Genomic DNA, 20,570 nt, shown 5'->3' on the forward strand with positions numbered 1-20,570 from the left:
GGGATTTTGTCCTCAGAAACACACGATGAAAGAAATTTGACATGATTCGTCTTCTGATTGCCATATGTTGTCACTTATTGTAGGTTACTGAGACTAAAATGTCTGTTATAAAACCTATTTATAAACGGGGAATTAGTCCTTAAAAACTCACGATTATTCCCTATGGTTTTTTAATTAATAAATATAATTTTTCTTTAAAATGTTATAGTTAATGTTCCAATTTTAGTTATTCAGATGTTTCAACAAAACAAAAGCGTTAGCCCTTTTGTTAAGCGTTAAGTTGATATCTCGGTGTGACAGACTGGTAAAGGCTTTAGTCCGCGACTCCTTTGTGAACTTAAGCCGATGCAGGCGACCACTTTAACTGCATTGCGCCAAATATAAAATGCTTAAATGTAACATGAAATATTATAAATTCGAATAGAATGGATGTTTGTTTAAAGGTATATCTAGTACGCTGCATGGATCTTACTGAAATTTAGCATAGATGTCGAATATCTAGAAGAACATAGGCTCCTAATTAAGTTTGTATAATTCCGCGTAGACAGAGATTCGGTTTAGTTAAAGTTTTCTTTAGTGTTAATCCCATACAATGACATGATTGATCTTACGATGGAGTTGGAAGATGGTCAGGGAAACTTTACAATGAAGAGACACAACCTAATCGAGTTTGGGCTCGTTTGAATCTTCTTGACGAGTAGTTTGCTTGTTTCAATTTTCAGTTCTTTTGTCATAATAAAAGGTGTTTTAAATAGTTTTTTTTAATTGTGTATAATGTAAAGCAAGGCTTACACGTGTATAATAAATAAATTCGTATCTGCCACAGCGGCAGGTCAATGACCCGACAATGCATTGCGCCAACTCAAGTTATGCAACTTGTGTAGCTTTGGACGAGGATCAAAACTTGCTTAACTTGTATACATAGGTATGTTCAACGAAGATATTTATAGTAATATTAGCTGTTGTCTGCGAGGAATTGAAAAAAAAATAATTAGTAGCCTATGTGTTCTTCCAGATTATGTTCTACATCTACGCCAAATTTCAGCGAGATCTATGCAGCCGTTCTGGATATACATTCAAACAAACATCCATCGATCCATCCATCTATTTATACGTGTGTTTAAGAGTGGTAGAACCCGCTTTAACATCTTCGCACGAATTGGCCAGGTTCGCACGGTGAAATACCACCACCACACAGAAAACAGGCGTGAAGTGGAAGCAATTCCGCGTTTCGTCTGATGAGTGTGCGTCCCGGAGGCCTAATTTAGTCCTCTTTACCTTCCCACCCTTTTCTTATAAGGAAAGGATGGGAAGTGGAAGTGGACTTTCCGGATGAGAGGATGCATGGAAAGGGAAAATATTATCTTTCTGTGCCTACTCTCCTCCGACGATTAAAGGTAGGCAACGCATATGCAATTGCGTATGTCTATGGGCAACGGTCACATCGCTATATCAGCGATTTCAGGTGGCCGCTCGCTCGTTCGCCACCCAATGATATATTTTCCTCATCTAGTCCTTAACTTTATAAAGTTATTTGTAGTTTTGCGTCGTTTAGTGTCAAGGATGAACATTCACCCAATTCTAGTGTTAAACGATTGATTAATTTTAAACTTTTTGCCAAACAAAATAGGGTATAGTTTGCATTATTTAAATCCATACATTGTCTAGCTGTAAGCGTTTGCTAATAGTTTTTGTGGTACATTAACCCCGTCAAAGCCTGGTTTTTGTCCTTATCGCATTAAACGATGACGACTTCGTCTGAATACGATTCCAGTGTCGATTTTGTATAAAAATTATTTGAATTCCGCTTAGTAAAAAGTAAATAGTCTGAGATTATAATATATCACAACGATCAAAATATTGTAATTTTACGTCGAAAACATATGTTAGATGTAAAGAATTGTTTGTTTTAAAATATCGTATGAGAAATCTTATATCTTTAAATGAGCAATTCTTGTACATATATATAATTGGAATCTCGGAAGCGGCTCCAACGATTTTCATAAAATTTAGTCTATAGGAGGTTTCGGGGGCGATAAATCGATCTAGCTAGGAATCATTTTTAGAAAATGTCATTTTATTCGTGTTTTATCGATGATCAACTTAAACATAAACTTAACTTTTTCTATCGGTAACATCGAAAAATATTATTCATATTTCAACATTTTATTAGTAATTCGTACTTAAATGTAATTACCAAAAAACACAATTTAAACGGTCATCCAGGTACTTAATATAAATGCGAATGTTTGGATAGACGTTTGTTAGAAGTTAACTCCGGAACAGCTAAACGGATGTCGGTGAAATTTGGCATACATGTAGGACATAGTCTGGAAGAAAGCATAGACTAATAATTAAGTATTTTTTTTTAATTCCGCGAGGACAGAATCGCGGGCGACAGCTAGTAGGTTTATATTTCAAGCAGATAATTAATAATTAAGCCTTTAACATGGTAGCTAGTCAATCCTAGTGTGTCTAATATCGGCTTTTTATAGCAGCTAGATTCTCAAGATCCGGTGATTTTAAAAAGGAGATAAATATTTCTATAGCTATCGATTTTTATAGGAATCGGTACACGTTTCCAGGAAATAGAAACGGGATGCTCTGCGTGTACTCTGATAGCCTGGATAGAAATAGGCGCTGTATTTTTATTACAATGTTTTTATACTAAATATAATTTTAGATTCAGGTTTTTTTTTTACTAAAAGCACCACGATTGTTGTAAATATTATAGAAGATTTTTCTACACCAAGGATGGTTAAAGTTAATCTTTTTGTATATACATAAAAGTTTTCTTTAATAAAGACTAACCACAATAAAGAAATTCAAAATATAAACCCAAATAGAAAGCAACCGTCGAATAGGTGCCTTAAATATTGTTTCCTGCAATCACGAAACAGCCCCAAATGAAGCGATATAATCGATGTAATAACAATTTGCAAACGAGTAATCGTAATCAAATGTCAATTTTCGCGCCGAAACGTCAAACGTCAGTCGGCCATTTTGCGACAAGCTTATTGGCGCGTTTACGAGGGAGGTTTACGGTGCGAACGATGAAACATAGTGTCGTCTCTTTCACACAACGTTACGTAATACGGAAATGGGTGAGCAGTGTAAGGCGGCGAGTCGAGTTCCGCATGCGGACGGACTTCGAAGGGTTGCTATTGATTTTTCACGGAGTTTGCGGCAGTCGCCCGTCAGGCCGGTACCCAGCGCGAAAAAACACATCTGTACCGCGCTCCGCGACCGCAAATCCCGTTAAATATACAAAAATTCATATAAAAAATTCGCAAATACGTATAATAAAATCGATTCGGTACGTTAAATAGTTCGTTTTTGTGCGACTTTTGTGCTGGGAACCATATTTCGTAAGTGTTTGAACATTATAATCATTGCTATCTCTTTTTATTTGCAGACTCCATTTTAATGTGTATTAGCTGACATCCGAGGTCTTTGGCTGTGTCCTTAATGTTGTATTTCGTTAATTTTTATCGTATTAATATAATTGGATTACAAAATGTGCTACATTTCGGTGATTTAATTACAATCAGCTGATTTACTTGAAACGTCAAATGCCTTTACTATTTTATATCTTTGATTTAATTCCTAATAATTAAAAAAAACTGTCTTGACAGACGGACGGACACCAAAGTGATCCTATAAGAGTTCCGTTTTTTTCCTATGAGGTACGGAACCCTAAAAAGTAATTAACACATGTCTAACACTAATATCTAATCTTCCGGTGACGGCACCGACTACTTTAGGACCCGTCTGAGGTAAATTTTCAGGGCGAGTACTTAATTAGCTTTTTTTCCTCGCGTCTCGTTTCTTTTTTAATTTTGTTTTTAATTGCACCTTTATAATAATGTCTTATTAAAGTTTAAATAATTAAATATAAATGCTTACTGCCTTTTCAATATAAATGAAAATTACTTACCAATTTATCCAACGTGAGATTTTGCTTGACCACTCTATTCGATCGGTATATCGTATGATAAACATTCATTTTTACGCTTTTTCTTTTTTTTATTTCAAACAAAAACTTACAACCAACCAGCAACTGATACCACCACAGATAATAAATATTTTTAATCAATTTATAATACAATAAAACCTTAAAAGAATAAAATAAAATTAAGAGATAAATTATCTCTAAGCAATGTACATGGATCCTGAGTCAGTTCGTCAAGACTACTGGAGAGATATCGTGCTGGGTATGACGTCATAAATCGTTACCGACCCCATGATATCAGTGATGACGTCACTCGTCCTTCCCCCCATGTCCTTAGCTTATTGCTTCAGCAATTATGTGAGAGATTAACTACGGCCATTTTATTAAGACATTAAGCATATAAATGTATATATTAAACAAATGTTATTTAAAACATATTATTAGATATTTTAAATAGTATATTTTTATTACTTTCTAATATAAGGGTAGGCAGAGATAGAGATTTGTCATCCGACATTCAATGAAGGTTAAGGGATGTCTTAATATCGCCCTTTTTGATTTATAAAAAAAAGATTTCATGTACAGAAAACACAAGTATTTTTGGACATATAAAAAAGTATTTATTTTCTTTACTATTATAGTAAACTAGCTGAATTTCGCGACCCCGTCCGTGCGGTTTTAAAAAAAACTTAAGTACTCTATGTGTTCTTTCAGACTATGTTCTACATGTATGCCAAATTTCAGCGAGATCCATGCAGCCGTTCAGGAGATATACCTTTAAATAAACATCATCGCATCTGCGGTTCCTCTGGTATTGCTGATGTCCATGGGCGTCGTTGAACACTTCGGTGTTCCCGCTGCTCGTTTACTCCCTTCTGTTATAAAAAAAAATCAACTAACAACAAGATAACAAATAGGTTCAAAGAAATAGTAACACATATTTACTAAGCAAACTTAATTTTAAAATTAGAAAGTGTTAGCAATTCATCTCCGACATGGTAAAGCCGTTCTTGAGTTATAAATAGTGTAACGTGTAAAAGATGCGAAAGTTTGGATGTATGGATGATTGGTAGGTATCTCCAGAACAGCTGTATGGAATTTGATGAAATTTGGCATTGCTGTAGAACATAGTCTGGAAGAATACAGGCTACATACTGAGTTTTTCTTTAATCTGCGTATTAAAAAACCCGGAAACAAATAAACAATTTTAAAACTATTGTGTTCTCATTTGCAAACGTTTTACGACACTTGACATTTTTAATCTTCCAACATTTTGTTTATCTTTTGAATACGATTTTGTTATAATGGTCAGTATACAATGCGGGTCAACTTTCATAATCTATTCGAGTTTAGTTTACTTTAGCCGCAATGCACGTGTTACGTAAAGTATTGAACAATATACTGCGGTTAACTAATAAAAGTAGGTTAGGACTGTTTTAGACACCTTTTCTTGTAGACAGTACATTGAAAAAAATACAGTCCCGCACGCAATCAAAACATCAAAACTTTATCATACTAATATTATTATATAAATGGGAATGTTTAGATGAATGTTTGTTTAAAGGTATCTTCAACGGCTGCACGGATTTTGCTGAAATTTGGAATACGTATAGAACATAGTCTGGTAGAACACATAGGCTTATTAAGTTTTTTTTTCAAATTCTGTACGAATGGAATCGCTTGCAACAGCTTGTATCTTGCTAATTTTCTTAATGTTACAACGTATCTTGCTTAACAGATCTTGGTTAAAGTCACTGGAAGAACATAGGCTTCTGATATTATGTTTTAATTCCCCGCAGACAACTTCGCGGGATAACGTTAGTCACTAAAAAAAATTATATCCTTACCAGTATTTATAAACACTAAATTAAAATTAATTTTAACGGATACAAACATACAAATCTCACTTTATTCATCATCATCAGCTCACTATACGTCCCCACCGAGGGGCTCGGAGCCTACCCTAAGTAAAGGGTTGATTAGGCCATAGTCAACCACGCTGGCCAAGTGCGGGTTGGTTGACTTCACACATATCTTTGAATTTCTTCTCAGATATGTGCAGGTTGCATCACGATGTTTTCCTTCACCGTAAGAACGTCGGATAAATGTACATATGTAATTCGGAAATCGAAAAACACATTGGTACATGGCGGGATTCGAACCCAGGACCTGCAGATTGCAAGTCAAGTGCTTGACCACTGAGCCACCGACGCTCCCTCACTTTATTAATATGTTATAAATATTTTTTTTATTTACAAAACTTAATTCTACTCATCAATATTAATGGAGAATAAAATTTCACGTTACGAATTAAGTATTAAATTTTTAATTAAAGTTCTGTACGCGACTGTCAACGTATAGGAAATTAAATCGGACAGTCGCGTACAAAAAGTCCATTTGATTATTACATTATACATTCATATTTGCAAATTGAAAAGCGATGGATATACGGTTTAATAAATGAATTTCCATTGTCGAAGGAATTTAAACGTATACCCATCTCTATTATTCTCTACGGAAAACTGAGATAGCTGTATTTTGTTTTGTTGCGCTTTTGGAAATATTAAAATCCATTTTGTCTATTACTGTTATTACTTGATGAAATTTGGCACAAAAATTGATTACAGTCTGGAATAACACATAGACTTCTAAATCTTTTTTTAGCTACACAGACGAAGTCACCATTAATTGGTAGTATGTCAAAAATGCATGAAATCTGAATGAGTTTCTTTCACGAGCAGTCAAAGAAGTGAACAAAAAATTACTCTCCTAAGCCGGGTAAAAAAACTTCATGTTTTCAAGCGAGGGAAGTCACGTATTGCTGAGTCAGCGTGTTACCTCTTAAAGAATCTCTTTAGATGTCTTTTATTCTGCTCACGAATAGTTTTTGTGATCTCGTTTTAGTAACGTATTGATTTAAATATTAAAAAGTACGGAATGACTGTGAGAAAGAGGAAATGCGTAGGCAGTGTTGGTGTGGCAGTGGTAGAGCCCGCTTTAACATCTTTGCACGAATTGTCCCGGCTCGCCCGGTGAAATACCACGACCATACAGAAGACAGGCGTGAAGTGGAAGCAATTCCGCGTTTCATCTGATGAGTGTGCGTCCCGGAGGCCTAATTTAGTCCGCTTTCCTTTACCACCCTTTTTCTTATAAGGAAAGAATGGGAAGTGGAAGTGGACTTTCCGGATGAGAGGATGCATGGAAAGGGAAGATATTTTCTTTCTGTGCAAATTTGTTACATGAAGGCTGATTAATAATAAAAATATTCATTATAGTATTAAACAATTTTAGGTTAGTTTTTCCATGCTATTAGTTATCAAACTTATTAATTTTTTTAATTAAAACTCAAAAGAACTCCGTTCATAGAACAAATTATAATTGGTTCGAATGCAAATTGACGACGGGAAGTTTGTGAAAGCTTCGCTAAAACGAAAACGTAAAAGCGATGAAAAAGAAAAGTGTTATAACACGAAAGAGGTTGCAGCAAAAAGTTTGTAAATCTTTTTTTCATATACAGACTGATTTCCATTGATATTACGACGTTTTAATGAGTATCAATATCATCAGCTCACTATACGTTCCCACTGAGGAGGTTTTAGCCTACCCTAAGTTAGTGACTAGGCCATAGTCAACCACGCTGGCCAAGTGCGGGTTGACTTCACACATATCTTTGAATTTCTTCGCAGATATATGGAGGTTGCATCACGATACTACGCTGTAAGAACGTCATTAATATGTATGTTTTATTAAAGTCTATCCGACAATTTTGTAAATTATCTAGTTACTAGCTGTGGCATGTGACTCCGTCCGGGTAGTTTAAAAAATCCTATGTGTTCTTCCAAACTATCTTCTATATGTATGCCAAATTTCATCAAGAACCGTTCAGTTGTTCCATACCTTCAAACAAACATCCATACATCTAAACATTCGCATTTATAATATTAGTAGGATTTCCAAAAGTGTAATAAACAATTTCAAGATCTTAGGTTAAAAGTTAAGTTAATAGACTAACACAAGATTGTATATTGATATAGAATTTCACGATAAGTACTTTCAAGTAAAAACCGTATATAAAATCCAGTACTTTGTCCTCAACTCCGCAACATTTGCCGTAAAGTCGACAAAAAATATACGCCTATGAAAATGACAGGTCGCTCATAACCTCACTCTGATGTCTTATAAAGCGATATTTTTAGTATCATAATAGCGTAGTGAGCGCGTATCTAAACACTTTACACAACAACGCACATTCTTAACTTTGTTAAAAGCTATATAAAAAGAAAAGAGATCTTATAAATATTATTCATACTTTATAATTTTACTATACAAATATTATAAATGCCAATGTTCAGATAGATGGATGGATGGATGGATGGATGGATGGATGGATGTTTGTTCGAATGTATATCCAGAACGGCGAAACGGATCTCGGATTTTAAACGGATTTTAATACTGAAAGGTTAATGATAAAACGCCTGCAAAAAGTTATTAGCAATTTTATAATTTAAATACATTGCTGTTTGTCAAATGAAAATTAATGAATTTTGCTAAAATTTGATGTTAATAATAAAGAAAATGCTTTAAAGTTATAAACTTTCTATTTCATCTTTGTTTTTTTTCTGTATTAAATTATAATAAAAAAAAGCCCGTAGATACTTGTAAAGAGTTAATCCACCCGACCGTGTTGTCTCTAATCAAAGAGATTGGCACCAAACATTAATCAGTAGTAATTAAATCGAAAAGGGACAGTCGTAATGGACAGCGTGATTTAATTAACACAATGTCTGCTCTGTTACTAATCTGTGTGGTGGTTGTTACATCACAGGATTTCTGTTAACAATATTGTCAAAATAAACGATTATTAATTCTTATTTCTTACTTTACAATAATATACGATTAATTTGAGTGCAAAAAATATATGTAGAAACCCATAAATAAAACAAAAATAATTTTAAAAGTAATTTTAGTAATAAAGTGTTACTATAATTTGACAAGAGCGTCGGTGGCTCAGGGGTCAAGCACTTGACTTGCAATCTGTAGGTCCTGGGTTCGAATCCCGCCATGTACCAATGTGTTTTTCGATTTCCGATTTACATATGTACATTTATCCGACATTCTTACGGTGAAGGAAAACATAATGATGCAACCTGCACATATCTGAGAAGTAATTCAAAGATATGTGTGAAGTCAACCCGCACAGCCAGCGTGGTTGACTATGGCCTAGTCACCCTTAACTTAGGGTAGGCTCCGAGCTCCTCGGTGGTGACGTATAGTGAACTGATGATGATAATTTGACGCTAAGTAGGATGGCTTAGTAATTACGCAAATGGATTTTGTTTAAAACTTGCTTCTGATGATTTGAATACGGAATATTTTTGTAACAGACAAAAACACTCATAATACACTTTATCAACACTTATACTTATACAATAATTGCTTACTAGAATTAACGAATGCACTTTATGTAATTTAATAAAAATTTCAATGCAAACACATTCTCGATTAGCATATTAAATGAACAAGCATAATTTTAACATGCTCTTGCTAACATAACCTAACTTACACTTCATTTAATAGGAGCTAAAACTAACATGTTATAATTATAAAGATAACAAACTCACGAGGTCCAAAGTAATTTTCGTGGAAAACATAGAATATACAAAAAACACATCGATGGCTACGCTGGGTCGCTTTAAGCATTCCCGCCGCCCTGGGCGGAATTTTTGCGGTGCCTGCTTTCTTGTTTGGCGTTAGGGAGAAATCTTCCAAAGATAGGGTATCTTAGGAGTCGCCATGGGCGTCCTTTTACATCCGAAACCGGCGCCTGCAAAGCCCTGTTATGCCCGAGCCCTAGGCGGTCCTCCCCTTCTCCCACGTACGATTATATCCAACAGTTTTACAATTTAATACTTTTTCAATTTACTTGTTGAAAACTGCTTTTTCGTACACTAGCTGTCACTCCAGACACCGTGCGCGCGGCATTAAAAAAACTTAATTATAGGCCTATCTGTTCATCCAGACTATGTTTTACATTTTTGCTAAATTTCATCCAGATTTATACAGCTGTTCTAGAGATACCTTCAAATAGGCATCCATCCAAACATTTATAATATTAACTAGCTGTCGCCCGCGACTCCGTCCGCGCGGGATTAAAAATAAATGTTGGCCGATTCCCAGACCTACTCAATATGCTCACAAAATTTCATGAGAATCGGTCAAGCCATTTCGGAGGAATATGGGAACGAAAATTGTGACACGAGAATTTTTTATATATAATAAGATTGCATTTGCTTAGGACATAATTAATGGTATGATACTTTAAGTTCTGTTTCGTTACGTTAAAACAGAAGAGATATAATTATTTACGTAGGAGTAGAACGTTTAGTAAATTTTATCAAAATTATTGTAACACGATACGTCGTTAAGTTCCTACAACAGAAGCCTTAGTAAGTTAACAATATTGATTAATCGAGACTGAACAGTATTATTACCGCATTTCATTATGATTATAATTCGAGAAATACAAGTAATATAGCCTAAAAACAAGGACTAAATCCCTGTAAAGAGGTGACTAGCCCATAGTCAATCACAGCTCAGTGCGGGTTGACTTCATACATCTTTGAATTTCTTCTCAGATGCAGCATCACGAAGTTTTCCTTTGCTGTAAAAACTGATTTCAAACTAGAGAGAAGTATGGGTAGAATGATAGATGTTTGTTAAATTGTATCTTGAGAACGGTTGTATGGATCTCGTTAAAATTTTATATAGATGTAGAACATAGTCTGGAAGAATACCTAGGCTACTAATTAAGTTTTAATTCCGCGAGGACGGCTTCGCGGCCAGCACATAAAAGATTACCAAATTCGTGTTTCTGGTACTGCCGTGTGCGTGTGCAAATTCATAAAAATGTATTATTCTTTTGTTTTCTAAGATAAGAAGAGGATGAAAATATGTTTCTAAACATGTGTATCAATGTGAACCCACGGTTATTTCGGTTTAAATTTCACCTTAATTATTTTTTAAAGTATGCTTATTTGCTTAATAAAACGAAATACATTCGATATTCCAAACGAAGTCCTTCCAATCCGGTAATAATAACGAAGTAACGGCCCGAGCCGAGGTTCCTGAGGGAGCCCTCGAGCTTAGTTACTCTTAAACGAGGTTTAGGCTAAGTGCCATCTGCGCTCGGCCACCTCAAGCCCGGTGAAGCTGTAAATGCCTCCTCAAGGCAAACAGTGGCAATCAGTCACAACAAAAAAAAATCCTAACCTAAAATTAGGAATTCGGCTTCAAAATATTAATTTAACTTTTTTTTCTTAAAACTACTATTGTGTCTTTTTATTATCTGTTACAAAATACTTGCAAATTATAGCAGTTTCATTGTTTTCTGTGAAATACATTAATCCAAGGAATCGCAGTTTGTGTTGGCTTCCCGCCAAAATGCAACTACATGGGAACCGTTGCTTATTCTCTTATTCACTTTAGACATTCTGAACAATTTAGCTTACTGTTAAATTTAATAAATTTAATTTGAAAAGTACAAAAATTCTAAACTAATCTACAGGTCCTGGGTTCGAATCCCGCCATATACCAATGTGTTTTTCAAATTACTTATGTATATTTATACAAGGTTCTATGGTGAAAAACATCGTAATACAACCTGCATATATCAGCTAAGAAATTACTAAGATATGCGTAAATTTCCTGAAGAAAAAAGCGGTAACGCGACTCGCCACAAGTCGCATTCCGTCTCCCGAAATGGCAAATACTAGATTGCGGAGTTTCGTTTGGCCACGCCAAATGGAAATTCGTGGGCTCTGCCTACCCCTCTGGGATACAGGCGTTAGTTGTGATGATGATGAATTTGTTATTAATCTCGTGAACCTTTTATATATATACCTACGTTATTTTATTTCAATATATAGAATTAAATAATGAAAAGGCAAGGCAATCCTAACATAAGCCAAATTCCTCCTGCAATCAATTTCGTTGTACTATTTTTATTCTTTCCAATTTACTCGGAACTGGATCCGAATCCATTTCTCATGAATTCTTCATATATACGACTGACGAAATTTTATGACTTCCAACGAACGATTCGCCTACGTTGGTTTTTTCTAATAAATCTTTTATTTTAGAAAGAAAAGTAATTTGTGTCTAAACATATTAATAAAATTAGTATGTAATATTGAAAATAATCATATTAAAAGGCGGCAAACAAAGAAGCAAATACCTGAAGTCACCGAAATAGCGGAGCTCAGTGGTCGCATAGATATCTTGAATTACAGACGCGTTGCCAACCTTTAATCGTTACAGAAAGGGAAGCACAGAAAGAACATATTTGCCCTTCCTATTCCCTCCTCCGTCAGATCCCCTTGCTTTTCTCATCCTTGTAATAAAAGAAAAAGGATGGGAAGGGAAAGTGGACTAAAATTAGACCTCCGTGACGCACACTCATCCGACTGTATTTGGTATTGCTTCCACTTGACGCCTGTCTTCTGCGTGCTCATGGTATTGCAACAATCGAGAGGTCTAAAAGCTTGCTGGAGTCTTCCACTATAAATTCTTATATTATCCTTTCTTACCTATCCTTTCGCACATACTCTATCCTATTGTGGTATCCTAACTTTGTCTGTATGTTCCAGCAGCGGCACATGGTAGTGAGGCCCGTGATCCACCGGGCGTAGAGCTTGCCCCCCCGTCCCGCACCGCCCCCGAGGCTGCCACCAGATGATCGGCTCATTCTGGAACCTGTGCCGTGCGTGCCCTTCCATGCCTGTCGATAAGGTAAGCTAACTTAAGTCTCCTTTTCACTGAACGAGAAGAATCGCAACTTTAACTGTCGTGGACGTCGCCTCTTAATTTAAATCTATACAATTAAATCTGGTTACTGAGGTAGTACTTTAGTGTACATTTTAATGATAAACTACACTGATCGTGGGTTTCTGAGACAAAAATCTCGGTTTAAAACATACTGTTATCTCTCTTTTATCACTAGATAATGAGAGAGATGTTTTGTTTTATACAGAGATTCTCGGAAACCCACTATAAGAGATGCACTTAGTCCATCAAACAACAATCTGTGGTATGGAGTATTTAAAACATAATATAATTGTACTTAACTTTCCTCTTATCTTTTAACTTAAGTATACGATTACTTTGAGTAAAGTTTGATTTAAGTATGACTTTAAGGTTTTTGAAACAATGCCAAATTGTTAGCATTTTTTATTACATTAATCAAACCTAAGTTATAGTTCGCTGCAGCTAAGTTGGATACAGTGACCCATGTCTTAATTCATATTGTTGTCTCTGTTTTATCAAAGATAATGAAAGAGATAACGATATGTTTTATTACAAGTATTCGACTGTGGAAGTCTACGGGTAGGAATACCAACAACCAAAATTCGAGTGGTAATCGAGTGTATGTTAGCGTTACTTATAACCAAATATCCATTATAAAAAAATCTATCCGTCTGTCCGCAATGCCGCGTTTTTTCGAGTTAATCTTCGAAACATCTAGACTGATTTTGACGAGACTTTGACTGGAAGGTAGCTGATGTTTTCGGGCATACTATAGCCTTCTTTTTGCAGACGAAATCTGAGGTGATCACAAGTATTATAATAAGACTAGCTGTCGCCCGCGACTCCGTTCGCGCGTAATTAAAATGAAACATAATAAGTATCCTATGTGTTCTACCAGACTATATTCTACACGTATACCAAATTTCATCATCTGTTGAGCCATGTTGATCCATACCTCCATCCAAACATATTTACCCTAAATATAGCAGTTCGCAGAAAATTTTTCACAAGCACATGTCATTTGTTTCAATCTACTTAAATACTTAAAAAGAAACTTTAGAAGTCACGCGAATATCGCAGAGAAATTTCATAATTGCCGTATTTTCTGGAATATTTGACGTCGATAGGTTTTTGTCGGATTTAGGGGAAGTTGGGGGAAATTCGCTTCAAGTTCGAGTAGGTACATACTGGAAATTGCTAGTGTAAAATACGAACGTTTCCCGTTGGGCCGATTGACCTAGGAATAATAAACCTATAAGGACCTAGGAGTAATGGTAATTTAATATCCTATTTGACCGATTGTATAGATTCGATCGAGAAATCGGATAAAAATACCATTGGACCGATTTGAAAACACCCTGTAGCTCAATATTCTTGTATTTAAATTGTTTCAAAAGAATCGAATATTGTTCTCTATCTTAAAATAAGTACTAATGTTCTGCCTGTTCAGAATTTAAAGCATACTAAGAAACATATTATAAAGAAGGAGAAATACCATCTTACTTCTTACTAATATTATAAATGCGAAAGTTTGAATGTATAGATGTTTGTTAGTAAGTATGTCCGGAACAGCTTAACGGATCTTGATGAAATTTGGCACTAATATAGAACATAATCTGGAAGAACACGTAGGCTACTTATTAAGTTTCATAAACACCCCACGGACAGAGTCACGGGTAATAGTTGATACATAAAAATTAATTTAAAAAATCCGAAAGAAAACCATAACGAAAAATTTATCGAGTTCATACTTACATAAGAACTGTTTTTTAAGTGTTTCTAAAAGACATAACGAGATAATATAGATAATATCATGCTAGTTCATGACTAAATATCTGACAAGATTCACCGCTTTTTTTTTTCAATTTTACCAATAAATAAATTCCAGCTTGATACCTTCACGCGTTCTTGAGAAAAAAGGTCTTGACAGACAGACGGACGGATAACAAAGTGATCCTATAAGGGTTCCGTTTTTTTCCTATGAGGTACGGAACCCGAAAAGCTATAATATCATGTTTGCGTTTACATATTTTTACGATGTGATAAAATGTATTTCGTAAACAAAATATCGTTAAAACACGACACGGAGGCGCGTGGAAAAAGCCATTAATCTTCATTGATTTTTTGATACATCGCCTGGATTTGACATTGAAGGAATATGAGGATGTGTAAGGTTTCAATTTTCGATATTTTTCAATCAATCTTGTTACCAAATAACTGAATAGAAAGAGTATTTTATCATACTGACTTCAAGACGAGGAGTGAGTTAGGTATTGCGTCTGTATTGCATCTTATTCCTCTTAAGGATGGGTAGGGGAAGCGTATTAGACGGTAGGTGACGCATAAGAGGAAAAATATTTCTGGGCTCCTTCCCTGTCGAAGGTAGGCAAACATATCTACGGATGTTTGGCTGCAGCGGTTACTTTGCTATTGCAAATGCTGGCTGTTTGCTCGCTTATCACCTTATAATAAAAATTAAAAAAAAAACAATCGAGAATTTTCTTTTTTATTGATTTTGGTGACACTGTAATTGATGTTCACTATCCTTCGACAACTTCCCGTAGCAACAAACGTGGTAAATTATAGCTCTTACCGTAGGATTCTGACACCAAAATCTCTGTATAAAACATATCGTTGTCCCTGTCATTTTCGTTGTCAACATGGAGATAACAATATGATTTTACAACGGGGTTTTTGTACGCATAAATCCACGGTTTGTGACAGTTTACTGTAATAACCGAAGTGGGAAGCGAATTAAATTCTTTATCTGTATATCTGTTTTATTATATCGATAGGATTGGAGCTTAATATCATTAACGTGCATTTATTTCAAATAAAACCTTTTTTGCAGTAACCTCACTCCGATCTGGAGGTAGAAAAATAAAATCCAATTTATCTAGAGCGAGCAATGTAACAGAATTTGGCAGAGCTCGTGGCATTTCGTTTGCCAATGTATGTACAAAATATCCTGCAGCATTTTAGCCTTTTACCAAAAAAATATTTTAGTGCAAACAAATTTGATTGTCATTTTAGGGTTGTCCATTTCGCAATATCTGTTTTTCTTTTATTTTGTGGTTTTCAAATGTATGTCCTAAAACGTCAATGTTTGTATGTTTATCCCAGGCCTTCCTAAAACATTAGAAAGTATTTGTTATAATCTTTTTAGTGCATTCTTAAAATGTCTAACGACTGATTTTTTATCAGGTTTTACTTTTTTTATTTTTATTATTTTAACTAATCCGACTTTATCCGACGTTCTTACGGTGAAGGTAAACATCGTGATGCTGCACATAACTGAGAAGTAATTCAAAGATATGTGTGAAGTCAACCAACCCGCACTTGGCCAGCGTGGTTGACTATGGCCTAATCACCCTTAACTTAGGGTAGGCTCCGAGCCCCTCGGTAGGGACGTATAGTGAGCTGATGATGATGATGATTTTAACTCGATCGATCTCAGTAGTAAATAAAATTAATTCGTGCTTATTTATTTAAATCATACACTTTTTATATTTACGCTTTCCGAAAACAAGAATAGAAGATATTTTGTCGTGTCTTTACATAAAAAAATATGATAAATCAACCCAAATCATTCGGAAAAATTAAACGTTCAACATTTCCAGTAAAATAAATCAATCGATAACTAATCGAGCGGAAAAATTATATATAACCTTTTTCATTTTCAGTTCAAGGCGTTTACAAGGTCATTGACCTCCAATAAAGCGCGACGCAATAACCGAAGCACCAATCACGTCTTTGATACGAGCTTTTATTTCTAGTAGGGTTGTCATCGCACTGATATTTGAATTACTAAAAAAATAATGCTTGATTATACCGTTATACTAACTCCCATACAATTATTATAACGATGGATTAAAGTTTTAGGCACTAAAAGAAACATAAACCTGACTAAGTCTACTAGATGAAATAGCGCCATCTATTGTCTGCGTTTTAAAACAATGATTTTCAATTTATTCATACAAGTAAAGTGTATCGTAAATGTAATTTCTATTTAGCAAAGAACAAAGTTATAGCCAGTTACATTTGTACTCGTTCTTTTCTATATCTTTAGAATTTCCAACCACCTAATATACCCTACGATACAGCGAGGAAAAAGACAATTCAAAAGACACCTCATTAGTTAAAATCGGTTCAGTCGTTTAAGGTCTAGGCCGTCACATTGGAATTTACATATATACGAAACCGCATAACAAACATACATTGGCCCCTCTTTATCAGTAGGGTAATTTTTTTTTCGCTACCTTTAATTGACGGAGGAGAGGATGCACGGAAAGAAAACATCTTCCCTTTCCATGCATCTCATCCGGAAAGACCACTTCCGCTTCCTATCCTTTCCTTATAAGAAAAAAGATGGGAAGGGAAAGAGGACTAAATTAGGCCTCCGGGACGCACACTCATCAGACGAAACGCGGAATAGCTTCCACTTGACGCCTGTCTTCTGTGTGGTCGTGGTATTTCACCGAGCGAGCCGGGCCAATTCGTGCGAAGATGTTAAAGCGGGCTCTATCACTGTTAAATAAATAGATTAGAGACCACTAGGGTAATAAAAAGATGTTTTGTTTCCTGTGTATTCCAACATAACATTCCTGTTTTTTCTTATATTTATCATCAAAAGAATGCTTGGAATTTAAAATCCTTACCACTTGAAATTATTCGTCTTTCACTTTCTTATTTTTAATAATTTTTAATTTTGTAATTGCATAAATTGCAAGATGTCGGTGGCTAAGTGGTCAAGCACTTGACTTGCAATCTGCAGGTCCTGGTTTCGAATCCCGCCATGTACAAATGTGTTTTTCGATTTCCGATTTACATATGTACATTTATCGGTTGTTACGGTGAAGGAAAACATCGTGATGCAACCTGCACATATCTGAGAACAATTCAAAGATATGTGTGAAGCCAACCAATCCGCACTTGACCAGCGTGGTTGACTATGGCCTAATAAGGCAAGCTCCAAGCCCCTCGGTGGGGACGTATAGTGAGATGATGATGATGAATTGCATAAAGACGATATTATAAGCTTTTTATAGGAGTGCTATGTGACAACCCTATAAAGAAGCTTTCATAACGTCACAAAAGCATATATTTCAATAGCTTCACTGTTCTCTATTGATATCCCATTTTATAAAAGCCTCGCAGACAAGACATGTACGTACAAAGTTATAACACAAGTTCGTCACATAGGAAGGGTAAGCATTTACAGATAATCTTTAACCAATCTTTATTATATCTGTCACTTATTCATTTTACTAATATTATAAATGCGAATGGGTAGATGGATGGATGGATAAGTCCATTCTAGACCAACTTAAAATATCCACCAGGCTAGCCACTATATGCTACCGACGAGTCCTAGGATGCTTTGGACATATTGCCCGGAGAAACCCCGACAACCTAAACAAATTGGTTGTCGTCGGAAAGATAGAGGGTAAAGGTCATGGGGTCGATCACCTACTCGCTGGTCCGATCAAGTGCAGGCTATATTGGGACTTAATATCACGACTGCCCTGAGACAAGCCGAAGACAGGCGTGGAGGCAGCTGGTCGACACGGCCGTTGAAGCGTACCAGGACAAGAACTTCAGTAATGAAGAATACGAAGAAGAAGATGGATGGATGTTTGTTAGAAGTTAACTCCAGAATAGCTGAACGGATCACGCAAATTTTTGACATAGACTATAGTCCGTAGTCTGTAAGAACACAGTTTGTAATTTTTTTTTAATTCCGTGTTGACGGAGTTTCTGGCTCCAACTAATTATTAATATTTAAATCATAAGTTCGATTTTTAAATTATTAAAGTTAAAAGCAAATGATTATATACTAATATAATAATTAAAGTCATTATCTATTTTTTTTTTAATATTTAAATGAGAAAAGGCAATGGCTCGTTCTGTAGTTCTACAATAGCTTTTCTCTCTTCTTTTTCGGGTTCCGTACCTCAGAGGAAAAAAAACGGAACCCTTATAGGATCAGTTTGTTGTCCGTCCGTCTGTCTGTCAAGACCCCTTTTCTCAAAAGCGTGAAGGAATCAAGCTGGAATGAATTTTTAATTATCTTTATAAATTCTATTCAAGAAAGATGTGATTTTTGTCATATATTTTTATACCTGCATTATATTAAATAGTATATTAAAAGATTAGGACACTTTTAAAAATGCTACGAAAGCAAAAAAAGAAGCAAAGCACTCCAGAACTGTTACCTTACGGAAATTATTAGATTCGTGAAATTAAGTTGATTACATTTCTTTCTAGATGGCGCTACGTGTACTTAGAGTTAAAATAAAATATTTTAATTACCAAACATTACAGTAAATGAAATTTACTTACCCCGTTTGTACTTAAGGATTGAAGAAAATATTTTCGTGTTTTTCAATATTATGGTCACAGTTCACAGCAATACCTTATCAGGTCATCGTTCTTGGAATATTGCAACCCGTTAAAATACTTATTTGGAGGGTCGCTCACCCCAACTTAAGGGTTGTATTAGGTTGTACACGAGCCGAATGTATTTGTGTTAATTGACCAACAAAGCACTGACCTCTGAAAAACTGAAAAACAGTTACTTATAAGAGAGCAAGAAAAAGCTCGTAAAAAGAATTAAAGGCTGTAAAAATATTGTGAAATAGTTGTGACGATTAAACAAAAAAAAATCAAGAAATTCTATCATCACTAGAAGGCCACATTATCCATTAATAACAAAATATGTATTAATTTAAAAAAATATGTCTTAAGTAGAACATAAAGATGGCAGCATGGTTAACCTAACATCTAAATATAGTACAGCGTAAAGCCGGCCGCTGGCTAGCCGCTGCGTGCGCGGGGCGCAGGCTATGGTATCGATTCCACCACCTGGCGTCACCACACCACTCCCAGCCTACACTCCTCAGCCCCACGTCTAGTCGGCCATCGCCCCGCGACAACGAACCACTTTTATATCATAAACAGCCTTTTAATCGCAAAAGAAAAAGTTTAAATCGCGTTCCATTTTCAAATCTGTGATGCTAATGTGACATTTACGTTATAATTTTTAGGTTATATTTGTGACGTAATATATTTCAAGTGTTCCATGCGTTTGTAGCTAAAAATAGTCAAAACCCAGTTCTTAATTGATTCAATGATTCAGTATGACCCGGTTCGTTGAATACGTCAATTTACGACATTTAATTTCATAATTGTGTTGTTAACGTTGAATTGAAAAACTGTTAATTAACTATAACTAGTTATAACGTTAAATAACGTTTTTATAAAAGGTTACTTTCACCGCGACTTTTAACAATAGGATGGAAAGAGGAAATTATCAGACAACTATGAGATGTAAATCATTCCACTTATCTAGACCCCTGTGATAGAAAGAGATAAAACGATGTGCATCTCTCTCGACATACTAACCCGATCGAGCGTAATATAGCATTTTTCTTGTCATTCTGTCAGCTGATTCTATGATAACGGTGTGCCGAGGTGTTTAGGTTGTGTGAAAAATGTAACTATCTGCATACACAGCGAATTGAACGGGTTATAAGTGAGTCAGAGTCAGTGCTCCGTCGGCGCAATCGCCGTGCGAACGTAAACGATTGCGTTTTTCCCCAAAACGCATATTATTCACAGATACCGACCGCGCGCTTTCTTCGAACAAACGCGTTTTTCGAATTTCGAACAATTTTTTTTTTAAACAATAGACTAATCTATTTTTTTAACGAGTCTACTGTGGCATGGATTTTTTTCAAGTGTGTTTGTGAAATGGTGTCGTGAATTGACTTGAAAATTTCTCTATTACATTCGTATAATGGAAAGAAGCGTC

At 35.4% G+C, this 20,570-nt stretch overlaps 1 protein-coding gene across 1 annotated transcript in view; it reads left to right on the forward strand.

Annotated features, from left to right (window-relative positions):
• The first annotated feature begins 3,201 nt into the window (after positions 1-3,201).
• The window catches only part of LOC106123181 (uncharacterized), a 41,947-nt gene continuing 24,578 nt past the window's right edge, over positions 3,202-20,570 (forward strand). The window contains exons 1-2 of the mRNA XM_013319399.1: positions 3,202-3,368; positions 12,601-12,742. Of these exons, the coding sequence (XP_013174853.1) occupies positions 12,686-12,742 (57 nt within the window). The 5' untranslated portion in view covers positions 3,202-3,368; positions 12,601-12,685. The remainder of the gene's footprint in view (positions 3,369-12,600; positions 12,743-20,570) is intronic.

The sequence above is a fragment of the Papilio xuthus genome, unplaced genomic scaffold (assembly GCF_000836235.2).
Source record: "Papilio xuthus unplaced genomic scaffold, Pxut_1.1 DF826159.1, whole genome shotgun sequence".
NCBI classification, from domain to species: domain Eukaryota; kingdom Metazoa; phylum Arthropoda; class Insecta; order Lepidoptera; family Papilionidae; genus Papilio; species Papilio xuthus.